This window comes from Alternaria rosae (genome assembly GCF_020736505.1).
Source record: "Alternaria rosae strain MPI-PUGE-AT-0040 chromosome Unknown BKA58scaffold_5, whole genome shotgun sequence".
Classification (NCBI taxonomy): domain Eukaryota; kingdom Fungi; phylum Ascomycota; class Dothideomycetes; order Pleosporales; family Pleosporaceae; genus Alternaria; species Alternaria rosae.
This window is the reverse complement of record NW_025763574.1, coordinates 2,426,702-2,445,296: the sequence shown is the minus strand read 5'-3', so window position 1 is coordinate 2,445,296 and position 18,595 is coordinate 2,426,702. Positions and strand designations below refer to the sequence as shown.

The 18,595-nt window shown below is 51.4% G+C and overlaps 8 protein-coding genes across 8 annotated transcripts; 4 read left to right on the top strand and 4 right to left on the bottom strand.

Moving 5' to 3' along the window:
* Positions 1 to 133: 133 nt before the first annotated feature.
* On the bottom strand, positions 134 to 1,805 carry BKA58DRAFT_339801 (uncharacterized protein). Its single transcript, XM_046168317.1, has 2 exons — positions 960 to 1,805; positions 134 to 903 (listed from the first exon to the last, which is right to left on the bottom strand). Exons 1-2 carry the CDS (start codon positions 1,459 to 1,461, stop codon positions 335 to 337), a joined length of 1,071 nt encoding a protein of 356 aa, XP_046025654.1. The 5' UTR covers positions 1,462 to 1,805; the 3' UTR covers positions 134 to 334.
* Positions 1,806 to 2,317: 512 nt separating this feature from the next.
* On the bottom strand, positions 2,318 to 4,246 carry BKA58DRAFT_402293 (heterokaryon incompatibility protein-domain-containing protein; the record flags this gene model as incomplete). The annotated part of the gene is made up of 1 exon (XM_046171712.1): positions 2,318 to 4,246. One exon carries the CDS (start codon positions 4,244 to 4,246, stop codon positions 2,318 to 2,320), a length of 1,929 nt encoding a protein of 642 aa, XP_046025653.1.
* A 380-nt stretch (positions 4,247 to 4,626) lies between these two features.
* On the top strand, positions 4,627 to 5,600 carry BKA58DRAFT_402292 (histidine phosphatase superfamily; the record flags this gene model as incomplete). The annotated part of the gene is made up of 2 exons (XM_046171711.1): positions 4,627 to 4,962; positions 5,013 to 5,600. 2 exons carry the CDS (start codon positions 4,627 to 4,629, stop codon positions 5,598 to 5,600), a joined length of 924 nt encoding a protein of 307 aa, XP_046025652.1.
* BKA58DRAFT_184302 (uncharacterized protein) lies at positions 5,596 to 6,315 on the bottom strand. The gene is made up of 2 exons (XM_046165443.1): positions 5,935 to 6,315; positions 5,596 to 5,875 (listed from the first exon to the last, which is right to left on the bottom strand). The coding sequence occupies exons 1-2, from the start codon at positions 6,194 to 6,196 to the stop codon at positions 5,712 to 5,714; spliced, it is 426 nt and encodes a 141-aa protein (XP_046025651.1). The 5' UTR covers positions 6,197 to 6,315; the 3' UTR covers positions 5,596 to 5,711.
* Positions 6,316 to 6,746: 431 nt separating this feature from the next.
* BKA58DRAFT_429792 (uncharacterized protein) lies at positions 6,747 to 9,242 on the top strand (the record flags this gene model as incomplete). The annotated part of the gene is made up of 2 exons (XM_046173048.1): positions 6,747 to 8,775; positions 9,036 to 9,242. Exons 1-2 carry the CDS (start codon positions 6,886 to 6,888, stop codon positions 9,240 to 9,242), a joined length of 2,097 nt encoding a protein of 698 aa, XP_046025650.1. The 5' UTR covers positions 6,747 to 6,885.
* Positions 9,243 to 9,870: 628 nt separating this feature from the next.
* On the top strand, positions 9,871 to 12,050 carry BKA58DRAFT_458393 (uncharacterized protein). Its single transcript, XM_046174666.1, has 2 exons — positions 9,871 to 10,396; positions 10,445 to 12,050. The coding sequence occupies exons 1-2, from the start codon at positions 9,931 to 9,933 to the stop codon at positions 11,887 to 11,889; spliced, it is 1,911 nt and encodes a 636-aa protein (XP_046025649.1). The 5' UTR covers positions 9,871 to 9,930; the 3' UTR covers positions 11,890 to 12,050.
* A 2,658-nt stretch (positions 12,051 to 14,708) lies between these two features.
* Positions 14,709 to 16,048, top strand: BKA58DRAFT_385824 (uncharacterized protein). The gene has a single exon (XM_046170402.1). The coding sequence runs from the start codon at positions 15,122 to 15,124 to the stop codon at positions 15,743 to 15,745; it is 624 nt and encodes a 207-aa protein (XP_046025648.1). The 5' UTR covers positions 14,709 to 15,121; the 3' UTR covers positions 15,746 to 16,048.
* An 844-nt stretch (positions 16,049 to 16,892) lies between these two features.
* BKA58DRAFT_385822 (uncharacterized protein) lies at positions 16,893 to 18,297 on the bottom strand. Its single transcript, XM_046170401.1, has 3 exons — positions 18,107 to 18,297; positions 17,494 to 18,042; positions 16,893 to 17,421 (listed from the first exon to the last, which is right to left on the bottom strand). The coding sequence occupies exons 2-3, from the start codon at positions 17,921 to 17,923 to the stop codon at positions 17,024 to 17,026; spliced, it is 828 nt and encodes a 275-aa protein (XP_046025647.1). The 5' UTR covers positions 17,924 to 18,042; positions 18,107 to 18,297; the 3' UTR covers positions 16,893 to 17,023.
* Positions 18,298 to 18,595: the final 298 nt, after the last annotated feature.

Genomic DNA, 18,595 nt, shown 5'->3' with positions numbered 1-18,595 from the left:
ACCATAAATGTTCACGAACATCACCATTGGCTGAGAACAATGGTGTGATCAAAAAAAAACTTGAGTGGCGCCCCAGGGGTGGCTACAATCCGTGTCGCATACATACATTCAAATCTGAACAAGTAAGTAGCTGGTAAGACAACGTATACTCCTACTTGATAGCGGTTTTAAGAATGCGACCTGAATAATAGCCACCCCCGGTGGCGCACATAAGGGTTGGCCGCATTGACGAGACGTAGTTTAGATGAGACGATAAGGGCTCACGTGCGCCTGCGAAGAAAGAAAGAAGATACCATTCGACCCGTATAACTTCAGCGACGTTCTACGCAGACATCTACAAGTTTGCGCGGTCGATACGCTTGCCGCTTTCATCAAACCGGATCTGCTTTCCGCTAACCAACGCTTCCTGCAACCAAGCCCCAATCTGCACAGCCTTGACAGCGTTCTGAAACTCCAATGGCACCGGGGTGTTGTCTAAGCACGCTGCGGTGAACTCGTTCGCCTCCTTGACGAAGCCAGGCTCGAATCGGCCCCAGTAGTCACTGGGTACTTCTCGGGTGATACCAGCTTTGGAGTAGTAGTTGACCAGGTTCTTCTGGGGGTTGAGGTTGACGGTAAGCTTTCCCTCGGTACCTATGATCTCGGTGACATCCTCTTGACCGTGTGTCATCATGCGAGAAGCGTAGTAGTGTGCAATTCTGCCGTCCCAGAACTCGACGATACCAACGGCGTTGTCGTAATCCTTGTGCTGCTTAAGACCCGGCAGGATGGCGACGACACCATTTGCGGAGATGGACTTGGGCACTACGTTGGAGCCGAAGTACCATAGAGTTAGGTCGATGTCGTGGACGGACATGTCGACGAAGACACCGCCAGACCATGCAGCGTACTGAACGAAGAAGTCTGGGCGAGACAGTCAGTATACAGATCATCAAGATATGAACGATCTCATTTCGTACCTGGGTCAGGGTGTTGCCTGTCGCAAGTTTGTGATCGAACAACGGTGGGTCTGCCGATGGCACCTTCTTCGATCTTCTTCGCGACGTCTTGGTAGCTGTCGTCAAATCGTCGTGAGAACCCGCACATGACCTTGAGGTGTGGCTTCTTCGCAGCTGCATCGACGACATCTTGGCAGATCTGAACGCTGGTAGAGAGAGGCTTCTCGCAAAGGACGTGTAGGTCCTTCTCGATAGCTTGGAGAGTCTCCTCAGCATGTACCGAGGTTGCAGTGCCGATCACTACAGCTTCGAGACCCTTGTGCTCGAGCATCTTTTTGTAGTCGTCGTAGAGTGTCACGCCGTATGGCTCGAGGTGCTCTTTGCCCCATTTGAGCTCTTGTTGATCTGGAGAGAATGCGGCGACAAGCTCAGCACGTGGAGTCTTGTTCAGGATGTTCAAGGCGTGTCGAGCGCCCATGCGGCCGAGACCGGCAACAGCGACTTGCAGTCTGTGAGGAGCCATCTTACAGCGACTGGGAGATGAGTAAAGTCTTGATGTTTTGAGCTGGCAACAAAGAGACAAGGAGTCAGATGGAGTGAACGCAGTATGGACATTGTGAGGAAGACATTTTATACGCTTTGTGCGCAGATCACTAATTCTCGTGCCTCTTCGGAGGAGGTTTTCGTAGATGTTTTGTCCATCTTCGGTGAGGCCTCTGATTGGCTAGATAGCCTTCGTATGAAGTTCGGAGGAGGTTTTCGCAATGCAATGCGCGCCAGTGTGGGGAACATGCGGGCGGCGTGCTTCAAACAGGTGCCAACAGGACTGAGCGGGGTTCGGAGGAGGTTTTGGATTGTAAAATACGCCAGCATTAAGGTGAAGATCCGGCAGCAAGACCGTGCACGAAGAAGGTGCAGCGATGGCAAATGACCCCGCAACGGCAATTTCTTCCGCCTCCCACTCGGCCAAGCAAGCCGCATCATGTCGCGACGTTTGGTACCCGTAGATACACTCTTGGGGGTTACGCTGGGCTGCATGAGCCTCTGATAGAACAGTGCCGCTGCGTTCCCATCCTTTCGCCATCTTGGAACTCAGATCGTCGAGTGCAGGGTGCAGGGCAGAAAGCGCCGGACCTTGCTTGATGGGCAAGCCTTGATCAGCTACGGTGGCGCAGGTAGCTACTATTCCAAGGTTTTCTTCAATCGGGTCAACATCTACCACGTATCGCGCATTTCAATCGCGACTTTTTGCCAGCCTTCCGGATTCCGTCGTCACAGACGCTGGGCCTGACGAAATTACCTGGATACCACTTCGCTGAAGATGTATTGGATAAGACCCCCAAGCTGGAAGACCATAGGCTGCCACAGTCGAATTCGCATCATTTCAAAGTGATGCTTCGAAAAATGGGATTAGAGACCAGAGCTTCGCCTTGCATGAAACCATGCACATAGGCGCCTCCAACAAGCCGGAATGTGTCAATATCGATCTGCCGGAGTATCAGAGGTACACGAGACCCAGGTACGATCCATATCGAATCCTGCTCGAGAAGAGACCCTGAACCCACTCCAAGATATCGCCTACCCGTCAGGAACAACCGGAGATGAAGAGCATGCGAGAACGTTGTCTCGAACTCGTCAAAGCCGATGGTGTCTTCTTGTGCTGTAGGTGAAACACTACCGTGTAAGCCCAATGCTGCATTCGAAGACGATGATGAACCGGTAATGTTGGTTGCTACCAATGCCGTAATGGCGTTCATGAAAGCTGGATCCTCGGTGCTTTGGAGCATATCTTCGACCCGAGCCGATAGCATTGAGGTTATCCAGGAAACGTATGCAGCATGATAGCTATCGGGAGCAGGATAGCGAGGAGGGACTCCCGCCGTGTCCGTGATCAGTGTTCGCCAAAAAACCTCCGACCGGGTTTGCCCCGTGTGATACGTAGGAGGCATCGCTTCGAAAATTCGGAGCCACCCAGGAAATGGTTTTCCATTGAGAATGGTCTCCTTGTCTTCGCCGCTAGCCACGACATCATCCAGTCGAAATCCTTGTACTGTCAAACACCGATCCCATTCATTGACACTGAGGACTCTGGGAAGATTGCCGGCCGCTGCGAACCTCTTATAACCGGTGATACCCAATCCAAGAGCTCGGTCGCAACTCCAATCAGGAACCCAGGACGGCGCAGAAGCAATGTTGCGAAATCTATCACCTTCGGCACAAGAGAGTAATAGCAGATCGTCTGAGTCCTCGAGAATCTGTATAGCAGCCAGCGTATATGTTTCCGCAACTGACCTCTCGCCATAAACGGGTGACAAACGGCTCTTTAGCGCAACGGACTCTCCTGCAATGCCGAGCAGCGAGTAGACCTTATCTCGGGGATCTATCGATACGAAACGGCGGGATCTTATGAGAGAATAAAGTAGGCTTTTCGAACTTTTGTTGACGTCGAGAACATTTGGGACGCCATGGCTTGCTTGTTGTGAGCCCGTCATTCTGGCTATCCATCTTGTCCATGATGTGACTACCAGAAACTCTGACACTGTTGTGATAGCCTCCCAGCCCACAGTATGACTTCCGCACAAAGCAATCATCTTCTTGGCAAGCGTTATTTCTTGTATTATCCATGCGCGAGTGAAGTATCTCCTTTGGAAGAGGTTGGCCATGGATGTCCAGGCGATGACATTTGCACATTCTCCGAGTCTTCTAGACAAAGCCGGAGTCCCCAAGCCTTTTGGCGTGATGTCCATCAATCCCTCGATCCTTTTGCGTCGCTCGGTGCTTCTGCAACTGCTCATCAAAGTCGTTATCAACCGGAATGCGATGCTCGTGTCCTTGTCTTCTTCGCCCAGCCAGGCATACACCATTTTGGCAGATTGATAGATAGTACCCATCATACGGACTTGATGAGTACGTTCGTCAGCGTCATTCTGGTCGATGCAGATAGCGTCTATCCAGTAAGAGTTGCGAATGTGCGTGTCGTTGTCGCGTGCTCGAAGTAGGAAAGCATGGAGATTTTCAGTCACCAATATCTGATGCCAGGCCTGATGAGATCTATCGTTAGACTGAGACTTCGCCATGCAGAGTAGTGGTAATTGCGGCTGGCTTGAGCGTGCTTCTGCTTCCTTATTTTCGAGTGGTTTCGGCGAGCCCCAGGTGTATGACAGTGCAACATATTCTTCCTTTTTGTCTGGGATATTAACCACCTGAAGCTCGCAGGCGAGAGGGTCTGAATGGCTTCCTGGAAGAATGTTCACGAGTCTGACTTGACCCGCAGGCTTTAACCGTAATACCGCATACAGGTCAGCCATATCCGTACAGGAGCCGCTCACGATGTGTTTCGTTGTCTGTCAGTCTGGTGCGTAGTCGCGGTTGTTATGATATCAACAACGATTAAATTTGATGAAAGCTCCATGGGATATGCGAGACATGGCAACAACCTTCGCAACTGAGCTTCTAATATTCGGCGCTTTCTTGTTGAGAAATCTGAAAAGCCACGACACGTGGCACGCGGGGTAGGGCTCGATATGCGGGGTAGTTTCAGGCAGTATCTTGCTCAGCTGAGTGTAATTCATCTCAAACCTCACATTGAGACTACCGAGGCCTACCCAAATTTCCCACCATCTCGATAACGTCTTTGCGTTCTTGGATGCTACTACAGAACCACCTTTGCGCTTTGTTTTTAGGAACAATGGCCAGCAAACCCGCCACATGCCAGTTCCGGTTCCAGGCAGTGCCGGGCATTTTTATCGACTTTGTTGCAGAGGCCAGGAACGATCCTTCTTTCCGCGCCACAACCTTGCCTGGACTTGGGCTGGTTGCGAGACAATACGAAACGGATCGTGATCAAACCGCCGACAAAGATTCGTCAACTAACCAAAAGCCTTGGGAACGTTTCCGCGAGTACGTTCATCATCTGAACAGTCAGAACGCACCTTCCACGACGTACAAGGTCCTGTATCTCACAAGACACGGCCTGGGCTTCCATAATTCCTTCGAGTCGCAGGTGGGGCGAGAAGCTTGGAACGTGGGTTTGACGTCCCAATGTACATTCTTCGATTTTCTGACTATGGGTAGAATCATTGGTCACACCTGGACGGGGACGGAAACGTTGTCTGGGCTGATTCTCAACTGAATATGGATGGTATCAACCAAGCGGAGGTTCTGGGCCAGTTCTGGTTGGACGCTGTCTCCAATGAAGGTGTGCCATTACCTGGCACGCTGTATACCAGCCCGCTTGCTCGCTGTCTTAACACCACTCGTCTCGCGTTTTCGAGGATCTTCCAGGAACAGGGGGTAAAATTTCAGCCGATCATCAAGGAGTCGCTTCGAGAGCTTGTGACCGACCATACTTGCGATCGAAGGAGCAGCCGAAGCTGGATCGTGGAGAACTTTCCTGATTACCTCATTGAGCCTAATTTCTCCGAAATAGACAGCTTGTGGACAGGTAAACACTGGGAGACACGGGATGAGCATACAGCAAGAAAACAAGCAGTGTTGGAAGATATCTTCTCGACAGATGAGAGTGCTTTCATAGGACTTACTGTACACTCCTACGCAATCTCAGCGATCCTGAGAGCAGTTGGATTGTCCGAGTTCAGGGTGCGCGAGGGTAGCAGTATTGCGTTGCTTGTCAAAGGAGAAAGGATCGGGGGTAATCTCTAACTTGAAAAAATATCTGCGCAAACTAAAACGAGGAACGAGAACACCCTACTAGAGCAGCTAACCACAGGAGTTATCCAACTTTACACGTCGTTTGACAATCAATACTTATTTTCAAGCCAAGCGATGGACAACCATGCGCTCGTACTGTATGTAGTAGCGCTGTCGTTGTTGTTGCGGTATCCGTTCGTCGCCACCCAGTGCAAGGTGCCATGGTGGAGTTGCTTGTGATGTGATAAAAGGGTAGGTGTGTGTAGGACGATTCGAGAGTGAGTAAACTGCGCGCAAATATGTTATCAGCTTGATCAACGTATAAGCCTGTAGCATGAGTGCATACCGTCTGCAGTGGAGAGAGAAAGGGCGCGACAGGATCGGCCACGCGATTCCGTGCGCTTCGTCCACGCTAGCGAAGAGGTGATTCCCAATACGGCTACAACCACACCTATGACACCTATGATGGCTTCAGTGGACAAACTATCGTTTCCAATCTTGCTGTCGCGGTTTGTATGTCGTCGCAAGACATTCGAGTGTGAGTGGGCTGGAATGACCTGGATGGATGGGGTAAATGCCATTAAAAGTACAAAATATTGGTACGACATGGGGGATGATGTCTGCAAAGAAAATGTGATTGTTTGGGGGGAACTCAAGTATCAGCGCTGATGTTACTTTGAACAATTCGGGGGATTGTGTTCCTGCTTCGGATCCGGATGACGCTGCGCCAGGGCAGCAAGGACTACCAGAGGCTGACATAAGGCAACCCTGGGAGGAGCGGCTACGGAACACCAGTTGGAAAACCGGAGAAATTCTTGGCAAGCCCAATTTCGAAACCTCGAAACGCTACAATAACGACAAACCTGTAAATCTTAGCAGGGAATATTTACGACCTTTGCAATTCTACGTAAGTAAGGTACATATCTAGGTATGTTGTCAAGTTGTGCAGTGCTGGATTGCACCTGTCATCTCCAAAGCCTGTTCAGCTTGTCCCCTGAATGTGGTGGATGAAGCATGGTGAGTGAACCACGAGTCACCAGTGGACGGTTTGGGTGATCGCGAGACTATCCGTACATCCACCACAGGCTCAAGCAAGGTAGTGACCCGATTGTTTGCCTTCTTGTCAAGCTTACTAGATGTGCACCCACGTCGCAGCATGGTGAAACTGGTAAACTATACCTATAGGGGCTTAGTCGATGGATTCGAACATTCAAATTAGCGCGGCTCTTCCCTAAACTAAAATCAGCACTCCGACAAATCACTTTGCTCTACACCAACTCCCACCAACGATAACAAGATGAACGAAACACTCAGGGAACTCCGTCGCGATCTTGCCAACAAGTACCGACAGCATGGCCCCCGGATCGAAGAGAGGTGGCGTTCGCTCAGTCAAGAACAACGCAAGAAGATCATGCAGGCTGGCTCTCGCGATGGCGCTGTCTTGAAGCATGCTGAAGATACGAGCCTGGAGAATGTCTACAAGTTCATTCCCGAATGGAATCTACGCGACATTACTGCACCCTCATCAAACTTCTTCCTCGACATGCTAAAGCACCGGGCCACCCTACCACTCAAAGACCAATACGCGACTGGATTCAATGGACGTCCAGGCGATCACGCGCACATAGTCGATATGATGCAGAGGAAGAACCTACGACTGCAGAACGCCGACCAATACATGAATTGTTACACGCTCTTCCTGACAGAGGACGGCTACGGTGAATCGGTCGAGATCCTCGCAGAAAAGCGAGAAGAGGTTCTCGCAAACATGAAGGCGGCTATCCAAGCTCAGGTCATAGTACCGCAAGCTACTGGCGAGCTAATTCTTATGCGACAGATAAACCTGCTGCAGCTACTCAACTTTAGCATTGAAGGCATTCTCGATACCGCGTCTACCACGCGGACCCAGGCGAAGCGCCCGAAGAAACCAGCCGACGAGGCGACTGCAGCTTTAGCAAAGTTGTCCGTACACTCAGCTCCGAAGAAGGTCGAACTCTCAGACCTCGTTGGAGTGGCTCACGATCAGGTGTCGTCGCGTGAAGACATCGTTAGTCTCATTGCCACTGAGCCTACGGTCCTAGCCCATGAAGTCAACTTTTGTTTCTTCAGTAGGCCAGAACTTGTGGCCGACGAGAAGGGCCGTATGTTGCCTGTACATACAGATAAATACATCAGCGGTGCTGTATTGGATGCCGTCCAGAACTCGGTAAAGACTGCTGCCACATGGAACTACGTTGGCCGTCTCATGGAATTACTGAAGGGGACATCAGACAAACAGTTCCGAGCGACTATCCTCAATGAATTGTCAAACACTTGCCACCTGGAATATCTGCGCGCCCAGAATGGATTCAAACGTAGTGTGGCTGTTGGTTTGGGAGGCAGCAAATGGTTCAAGCGCATGTCGACCGCACAGAAAGACGGCATTCCGCGGATCTTGCTGAAGAGAAGCCCCGAGTCTTTCACAGTAGAGAACCCGCAATTACACTACATGCTCCGGCTCTGTCAGGACGACATAAGCTGGTCTGGGGCTGCACAATGGCTTCAGAAGCTGGAGGACCTCCATCGAGCTCACCCGCTAGAGCGAGACAATCTCTCGGAGCGGGAGTACGACTGCCTTGGAGACTTGGCCATCATCGTCACCTTCATTCAGTCTCTCTCGTCAGTCGCGCAATTACCCACACCAAACCACAAGAAAAGCCAGCCATTCGTACCAGGATACACATCTTTGGACAAGGAACTAAAGTCACTGAAAGACGGCATAGATCTCGGCGAGTACGCTATTCCGATCGACAACTTGCTGGAGCTGGGTATGGCTGAGGGCGCTCTGGCAACGCTGGATCAGTATATTGTGGAGAAGACGGGTACGAAGCTCGGCTTTCTTTACCAAGATCTAGTTGAGAACTGTGCATCTAGCATCCAGCAACAGCACGAGCAGCAAAAGGCAAAAGCTAGTCAAGGCCAAGCCGAGTACAGGGCACCAACAGCTCCCGAGACCCCAGCATCGAACATCGGGCAGCGCAAGCAGAAGGAGAAGACGCGACCGGCGCAAAATCCCATCTACGAAATAACGCCACAAGCCACCATTAATGATCAGCCCGCTTCGTCAAAAGAGACCTTTTACGTCAAGCCATCCACTGCCGCCGTCTTCTCGTCGCTGTTCTCGAGGTCATCGGCAGCTCGGAGCCCAGTACGGTGGGATGCGTTCGTGGCCGCCATGAAAGACTTCGGTTTTACAATCGATCCCAAAGTCGGCTCAATCTACACATTCGCCCCTCCTGAGAAGGTGTCAGTGCGCAGAGATATAACAATCCATCGGCCGCATCAGGCAAATATCGAGGAGCGACTCCTTCTGATCTACTCCCGGCGCCTGAAGAAGGTGTATGGTTGGGATAGCTCTACGTTCGTTGCGGAGTAGGCGTAGTTGATTTCGTGTGGATAGTTATATAGGCGCTCGGCTCTGCTCCTAACACGATACGTATGGTCGCGACTGGGGGCGTGATTCAATCGAAAACCATGAATGTGCAAGACTTCGATGCATGCTCCGATTTTCTCATTCCTCGAACGCGCTTTGCGCGAACGACAACCACTCTAAGTGTGATATTAGTTCGCGACATTGATTTGGCGTGTCGACTGTCTTATTTCCGCGCCAGATGAGGGCGCCAAAATTGGGGGGCTGAAGCGGCGAATTTCAAGGATCAGCAGGGCTCTTGCCGCCGGCCCGCACCCGCACCTGCTTCTCTCCTCCAACACCGCCACCTCATACAAGGCAAAAGTTGAATAGGTCGGCAGCCTACGTCAAGACAAAAACATGCAGATAAGGTAATCTATCGTTAGCGCAGGCTCTAGGGTGTCTAGTCTTTCCCTTGGATAAGCTGCCACCGCATTGTGATCGCGATGGGCTCATATGACACGACGCACCAGGGAGAGTATCATTCGCGCGCCCAAGATGATAGCTATACACAAGTCCTACATTCAGGCTGGCCTTTTGAATGTACTAAGCCTCAATATGGGCGGCAATGTGATCTGTGTTCGGCTTTCTACGCCAGGATGCCACGTCGGAAAGCAAGCCACACCGGAGGCTCGCAGTCTAGCCCACAGGAGCGGCAGCGTCAACTCATGTCACTCATTCGCCGGACATTATATCCAGGTGTGGGGCGGGCGTCCACCTCAGGTTTGTTGCGACAATCCATCCAGGCAGAAACGAGGCGCAGCTGTCACACTCCATGAGTATTTGAGACTGCTATTCGCACGACTCCAAACGTAAAGTATCTGAACGACAATTCGAAGATCTATAAACCTCGATTAGGCTTCTATCACATACTCCGCGAATCCATACGAAATAATGACTACCCCACCGCTCACAGAAGAGCTTGTGTACCTTACCCTCCAAGGTGTTTTCGTTGGGGAACACTTGCAGCTCCGTCAGACAAAGTCTATCCGTAAAGCCATTATAAAGCACCATTTTAACCCCGAAATCAGAGCTCTTACGCTGAAGTATAACATACATACTATCAGCACCATGGCGAAGACCTTATTGGAAGACCAGATCTTTGCTTCGAAGACGGCAGCAAAAGCACGCTTTCCTGACGTCTTCGAAGGCCCCTCTAGCCAACATACGCAGTCAACTACTTCTGGATCCGGAATTTCAACGAGCAGCGCAGCAGCTATACAGTCAGCGATCCCTGAGCCTCATGCTACAACGAGCGGCGCTGCGACTGTACAACGTGTAGGTGCATACAGTCCAGCACAGCTGCTGGGTATTGGGGAAAAAATGAAGTTGAAGAAAGGAAAGAAGAAATTGGAGACTGGTACGTTCGTTTAGCCAATTCTCAAGCCAAACTAACATAGCGTTGAAGTGGGCTCTCAGTATCTGGAATTCGACTCCATATCCTTACCACTCTGGGATCAGCACAGGATCCTCGTCAGAGTTCAATACACGCTTGAGAAAGCCTGCTACGACTTCGCGCAGAAACAGCTAAGCGGCCTTTTGGAGAGAGAAGGCTGGGATTGCGCAGAAGCAGTTGAACTCAACCAATGGGCTAGAACATTGCTCATTTACCACCAGGAACTGAATCTTGATGACTTCAAAGATACTGCACAGCCTTTGCCTAGTCTCATGGAATTGATCGTCCAGCTCCGCCATGACGCTGTTCACCGCATTCGCCTGTCATCAAGTGCTCTATTGCAACATCTCGCTAACGCTGAACTTCTGGCTCGGCTGCTACGAGACGATACTTGCAGCAGATCCATGTCTACTATACGACAGAAAACTCAAGAAGCTATCGAGAGACTGGTGCGCAACAAACAGTTGCTCGACGACGAATTGGCCGATATCAAGAGGGAGTTTGCAGCAAAGAGAGCCGAGTTGGATCGTCAAGAAGCTGCGTTACTAGAGGCTGCGGCGAGAGAGCACAAAGAACCCGCAGTTTCTGTGAGCGGAAGCTTTGATCGAGTATTGGTATCAGATGACATTAATGGCATCGATGAGAAAACGGACTCGGCATGGAGTCGTGTATATGACGACGTTCTACCTGACAGCGCGTCTTCTAGATCCGAAGGTATGCCCGAGCCTGCAGTGGGACGAATGGTGGAAGAAGATGCTATCAATGCGACGGATAAAGATGTGGAGATGAACGACTCAGCACTCATGGCTCCTGTAACCCCACTACCATTCAGCGATAATCTGGTCGAATCAATCAACTATCACGAGCAAGACCAAGCTGAGAAAGATAGAGACCAAGCTCTGTCCATAGCGGCGCCGTCTTTGAAGCATGGGGGGAAAGAGCTTGACGACAATGAAAGTGGCCCGAAGCATCTTTCAAAGATTCTGTCTTCCAATCCCGACGAACCCGAACCGGACAAGACCACAACAGTCATCCTGGAAGGATCGGACACAGGTGGCAACCGTCAAGAGACAGCAGCACAACTCGAGTCGAATGGGTCAGGTTGCGAAGATTCCGGCGAAGTAGTTCTCTGTGAACGGAGCATCAGTCCCGTTGATGCGACTGTACCTGAGGCTGCAGACGACGCCAACAGCAAGCGCCCTGATTCACCTATGGGCGACGAAATGCCAGTCGAGAAAGATGGCGCGGATGTTCAAGCGACACAAACTCAGACTCCTCCTACACAAGAAGAATTGGAGCTCATGTTGACAGAATTAAATTCAGAAATCATGTCGTCAGAAGTTCGCAACAAGGAATTCGGTAAGGCGGATCCAAGCAAAATCTGGCCCTCCACCAACGATGAATATATGGGATTGTACAGGGTATTAGGGGATATTGAGGACCGTCAAAGAGGCTAGTTGGTATTTTCAAGACGACTGGCGAATGTCAAAAAATTGACCGAGGAGGTACATCAGTCAAGCTTTTTACAGTATTGTTTGTGTAAGGAGGAATCAAGCGATCACTAACAGCATTCAATGACCCTCCCATTACATTCAAGGGAAAGTCTAGACACCTCCGCAAAGTACAATTATGAAGGGAAAAGGCCAAGAAGGCTACATTGTGTTAATAGTCTATAAACTTAGAATGTTAAGGCCATGTGGACTTCGGGGTATCTGTCTAGTTTTTCCCTTAGCTAGGGTGCTCCTTATCCGCGACCCTCCTCCTCTTCTACAAACACAATCAATCCACTACTGAATCAATCCTTCTCTTTCCCTCCTCCTTCTCAGCCTTCTTGGATTCCTTCTTCGCCTTGCTCTCCGCCAACTTCTCCTTGGTCTTGGCCAAAGCGGACTTTGCGGTACTACCCACTTTTGCTTTGACTTTGTGTGAGAACTTGTTTTTGGCTTTGGCGTCCAGATGCTCCATCGTGGTCATCCTCTCTGGTGGGAGGATTGAATCGAAGGTGTGGGTTGTGTTGACGCTGTTCAGGCGCGGCCTGTTCGTAGAAGTATAAGTGGTTGTTTTGTTGTTATGAGACGACATTGCTGACTTGGGTTATATGTGCTGGTTTGCGGTTATATGGGACTCGAGAGTCGAACATTTTATAAGTATATTAGATCGCTCTGTCGGTCTGCCTTGAGCAGTCCACTGTGAGCAAACATGTTGATTTGAGTATATACGAATGAGGTTGAAGTGCATTGTGAATGAAAGCGGTCGAAAGTATGCGCTGAGTAGTCATGGTTGACGATAGAAGACACTATCTTGCATTGCTTGGAACAACTCGCACTGTCTGACTTGTTGTAGAGACATACTAGAGACGAAATCGCAGCCGCGGACTGTGTTTTTTCATGGCCTGAGTGCTAGACCAGCCAAACTGGTCCATTGCATTCCCGCTTCTAGTCGCAGTCGGCATGAGATGACTAGTCTCAAGATGCGCAGAGCTGGGACTTCGCGCAGAACTGGCACCCCAATTTTCTGCCATGCCGCTTCCCGAACATTGAGTTTGTTTTGCAAACTGCCACAGCTCGTATGTAAACAACGCCCTAGTTTCTCGCCCATTCGTTTTCAACACTAGGCTGCTGATCGCGCTCAACATGTCCTGGCAAAGCGCCATCGAGGCGACGATTGCCCTCCTCAATAGCACGGACTGAGTCCTGGCTGTCTTCTTCAGTCTCTTCCTCGATGCGATCAGAATAGCGGTTGCTGTTGTATCCGGGTATGTAATCGATGGCTCGTCGAGGCTCTGTGTCGCCGTTTCGCTCGTCGGCGATCATGCGGGAGATACGTTCGGGCGCAATACGATGCAGCCACGACTCCTTCTGTGTGGGAATGGCGATGATGAGGATCTAGAAACTCATATTAGCAATTGATCCTCGCTGCGCTGCAAACCCCCACTACGTACCTGCCAGATGAAGACCATGCCCACGACGGACATGAGCATGCCGGCAACCACTTGCTCTTCAGCCTTCCAGAATCTAAAGCAGCCATCAGCTCTGCCAGCATACGTGATCTGGCATGCGTCGGCCTTGTGTGTTTTGTCTGGAAAAGGCCATGCCATGTCGCGCGCGTTGGCTAGGCCACAGCACTCAAAGGCATCCTGGATCTGTCGGATGGCACTCGCATCCTTGTGCCTGAACAGCGTCTGCCAGCGCTCGCGCAATCCGCAATCTAAACCAGAAGGCGGCGCGGCATGAGTGCCGACGAGGGTAACGACGACCGTCGAGTAGATGAAGATGAGCGTGTTGGCGATGATTACGAGTGGCGGGCGCTGGATCTCGCCGCGCGCCAGATGCTTGCGACGCTCTTGCCGACGCGTGAAGTCATAGCCGCACTCGAGCAGGAGGCCTGAGACGATGGGTAGAGCCGTAGTGAAGCCGGCCAATGTGTCGGAGATGGGCACAGAACGAGCGTTCGCGCGGGAGGCAGCCCACCTAGACGTGTTAGCGCGGTCCTAGCATCGTCGGTTACGATGGGAGTTTACCCTGCGAGCGCCGTTGCGATGACGAGATACTAGATATTGTTAGGACGCGCACGTGAAAGCTCGCACCGTATGAGACCCTACTAGCACGCTGATGCAAGTCACGACCTGCTTCCTAGTGTACGTCATTTTGCTGATGGTGACTCGGAGTCAGGCAGCCTAGTCGATGCTAGAGGCGGCTAAGCAGAGTAGCAGCAAAAGCGAAAGAATTCGTCGTAATCAATATCGCAGAGGCGATGGCAGACAGGCAGACAGGCAGACAGCGGGAGAGGAGAGGAGCTCTGGTGCGGCATAGCTATAGCTTCTCCGCATCCCAAGCAGGCGGAAGGTTACCGCCGTACAAGGGTCCAGAGGACCTTCTGCATCTATCTCAGCGCAGAAGACGATTACTGCTCACTCAGTGCCAATCTTTTCTGAGGCGTCACCGTGAAACGTGCAAAGCCTGAACATGGCCTCATCGGTGAGACGCAGGCCACAGCAAGGGCAGTCCGCGGAGGACAAGCCAGCTGAAAGCGACATGGCAGGGCTCTGGGTACCCGGTGACGCATCAAAGGACACGCACGCTTGCATCTGCGATGCGCTGCATCAGGCGGCTACACACAGACGGCGTATCACCCTGGCCATGTGGTAGAGGCAGTCAGTGGTGGTGTGAAGGAGTTGGGGACAGGAAGGGGTGTCTCACGTGTGATTGGGCTAGAGGCTAGCGTTACCGTTGGCGGCTTCTGCGCCGGTTGATGTGAGTTCTCGATCTCTCGATCCAAACTTTTTCCATAGCGACGTCATGCCTCATCTACAATCGCACAATGCCTGAGCGGGGTAATATTCAACTTCTCTCAAAGCACCCAAGAGAGTGAGGCAGTAACGGCGCGTCTTCTCGTCAAATGTCAGCTTGCTCTCAGCTCGTGTGACCACAGGAAGTGGCTTGCCAGTGTGTTGTCTGCAAAACAAACGCGTTTGTCCACACGATCACCGTCGCCTGTATGCTAACATCATTGGGCCCCAGTGCCTAGTGCCCTTCCCGTCCTGCAAAAGCGGGGATTAACTGTTTATACACGGCTAACTACGTGTGAAAGTCAGCCTTAACTCGCGTTACCGCCATCGCTTTGCTTTCCTTCGTTTTCCCAATCTCGTCCTCACCTCAGCCTCATCGTGCAACACATTCACTGTCCGACATGCTGCTGTTTTCACCGCAACGATGCGACGCTCTCCTCAATCAGTCAGCAAAACAAACGGGCTCCATGTTTAGGCGTTTCTCGGTTCCGCTCTGGCCAGCCAGCCAACCCTCCATCCAACTCTCACCACGCGCACCCAAGCAGCAACAGCAACCTGCCCGTCCCTCACCACCAAGAAGAGGACAATCACCACCAAAAGAAAATACAACCACCCAAATGTCACACCAACCCGGCACCCCCCGCTCAGCGGCCTTCTCTCCCACGCTTGGAAGCATTCCAGAGGTCTTCGAATATGAGCCTCTCGACGACCAATTTGGTCCAGCTTCACTCAACGACGCGCCCGAGACCCCAGCGGCTTTCTTACCCGAGGCTTCCGACCTGAGTCCGCCGACGCTGACCCGAGCGACGTCGTGGCCCGCGATCATCCAGTCACCATCCCGGAGAGTCGCCTCACCTTTTGCTGTCTCCAAAGCACTGCGCAAAATCCTGGAAGCCGATCGAGTCCGACGGAGGCGCATTATGAAAGTCTATCTGAAAGCCATCGTTTTCCTAAAGTACTTATGGCGCGCAAATGAGCGTTACGGCAACGTCATGGTCACTACTGGCATGTACATGCAACGATGACCGACGCGAGCAAAAGTTGGGATCTTTAGGCGTTTTAGCATGGCAATGGCGTGAAATGACACGACATGATTGTACTATGATTTTATGGTTTACGACATAGCGATTGCATTGCCTGGAGGGATGCATAGCCGCTGGCGTTTGGCATTGGAAAGGCGTTTTTATTCCCAGGTGAATATTGTTACTACTATAAGCTTGTCTGGTATTAGCCAGCTTCGTGATCTTTTGATCAAGCACTGTGGGTACAGTACTACATCAATTCAGACTGTATCAGAAGGGATCGCTTGTGCTTTTCGTGTTCTTCACGCTGTTCAGCACTATTCACTCACTCTGCAGCGATAACGTCCATTCACGATACAGCGGTTGCATCACACACTCCAAAGCACCATAATGTTCCGCCACTGCCATACAGACTCGACCGGTCCGCTATCAACGATTCCAAACAACCTTCGCTGCCAGATCGGTTCTATGAGTGAAGGCGCAGGCACCTGGCTCAGCGACGTTTTGTTTCACCCCAAACGGCGCCTTACGACACACCTTGGCGCCCGTGAGATTTCGAGCAGGTCCTGAGGCATCTGAAAGCAAGCAAATAGCAATCGACCGGCCACACTGCCTCCCTGAGTTCAACCCATAGACACGCAAGATGTCTTTCTTGAGCCTCTTTGGCACTTCACCCGCAACGCCTGGATATACTGCCGACCAAGGTTCGTCATCATCCTCATCATCATCAACTCGTTCATTATCCCCTTCTAGCGATCGAACGCGTGCAAGCTCTTTCTCGACAACCACGACTTCTAGCACTTCACCGAAGAAGTGTACGAAAACCATCGTGCACCCCCCGTGTATACCAGTATGCAATAATGGCGCTCCGATAGAACTGCCTGTCACCCAAGAAAGTAAATCAAAACCTAGACGACCGACAGTAGACACCGCGTGTTCTGCTTCGTCGTCGGATGAGAGGCCGTCGGCGTCCACGTCCACGTCCGCATTTGCATCAACTATACCTGTGCTAAGACCTCTGCGTCCCGGTGAACAATACGCAGGAAATATTGGCCGTCTGGATGAAAGCACTATCGCGGTTGAGGTTGCACTTTCCAGCGAGGCTGCTAGAAGAGCTGAGAACTCGATTTGGTACATACCCAGGCATTAGGGCAGGGATGTGAGGATTTATCTGGTGTGAAGTCGAGGGGTTCAGCAATAGGAAGCTGAGCTATCCTCAGAATACATGCGCATAGCCAAGTAATAATGTCTGATATCTATCTGCCCTTGCCGATAATGACATCAATACCCCAACTCCCTTAATCTCTCCTTCCAAAACTGCAATCTTGCTACGTCGCAAACGTCACTTCCCCCTCTTCCCACCCAAAGATCACCCCCAGGTATCGACTCCGTTCCCGCCTCACACATCTTCTCTATCTCTTCCCCCGCGATCAAAAACCACTGTGCAGCCGCAGGTACATGCATGGCTGTATTCTTGCCCAGCCTTGTACCAGGTGAGTATTCTAGTGCCATGGCTAGAGTCACACGAGACAGTCTGGTGTAATTTGCGAGAGCTGGTGTGGTTTGAGCGTCAGGGTCATGTGCGGTAAGTGCAAGGAGAGTGTTGAAGTCTTTCCATTTGGTGGTTGCGACTTCGGGGGTTGCTGGGTTCCGGATACTGTGAGTCCATAGCTCGGGACCTATTATGACAACGTCAGCCATGAAATGTAAAGGGTCACAGACGGCAGGCCATAAATATTTGACATGCGTACCTTGAAATGTCTCCGCAACATGTAGGCTAAACCCGGGTAACTGACTCCACAACCTCTTCCCTTCGATCACAATCACCTCTCCAACCTCAATTTTGCGTGGGGGCTCTAGGCCAGGCACATCCCAGCTCCTGGCCTCTGGCCCTCGGTTCACAGCATCTGGTAGTCTTGCTAACTCAACGCGGTACGCTACTAGTAGTTCCAATTCTTGCAAACTAGTACATGATTCAGCAGCCGAAAAGTAGAGACCGACAAGATCGGCCAAGGCGAAGCTGATGTCGTCTTGCGCTTCGACGAGGGAGGCTGTTGCGGAGGCAGAGCTTTGGGGCGATGTTTTGGAGGAGACGAGCTCGTCGATGATGGTGACTAATTGTTTAGGTGCTGGAGTGGATGACGGTTCGGAAAGCCATTTCCTTGCCCATTCGGTCGTCATGTTGGGAGGTTTTGACGAAGTCTGTTGTGTGTGTGTGTGGAAAAGGTATGTTTATGAGCTGTACAACTTTTCCAAGAGCACACTCAAGTAACAGAGCTATTCTAAAACTGGCCATACACCTGTATTATCCGCATCAGCCCTTTCTACGCCCTTTACACCTCGACACACGATGGTTGGACACACCACGTCCGCCATATCGCCACTCGTCCTATGACGTCACGGGGGAGCATACACCGGGTGCTGCATGCCAGCAGAAACGGCCACGAAGGGTGAACACCTGTTACGAAATGCCAGGCGCGATAATAAAGACAAAGTGATGTCTTGGGCTAGTGCAATGTTGTATAGCCGACGGAAGGCTGATCGGTCTCTCGCCGTGCGTAATGTGTTGTGACCGATTGGTTGATACTGGCATATCCGGGGTAGCTCACGCACGAGTCATGTTGTTCCTGCCCAGATCTTCGCCACATCGCGTCTCCAGCTTTCACTCTCGTCTACCCCGCAAACATCGACCCTCCAAAAGACGACGCGTCTGAACATGTTATCAGTGTCGCAAATGATGGCCTCTTTCTATCACGCCTGACATATCGCGTTTGAGCAGCAGCCAGTGCTACCCATTGTAGGGGTCCTTCGCCGCGTTATCAACCTCCACCCTGGATCGTTATACAGCCGAGG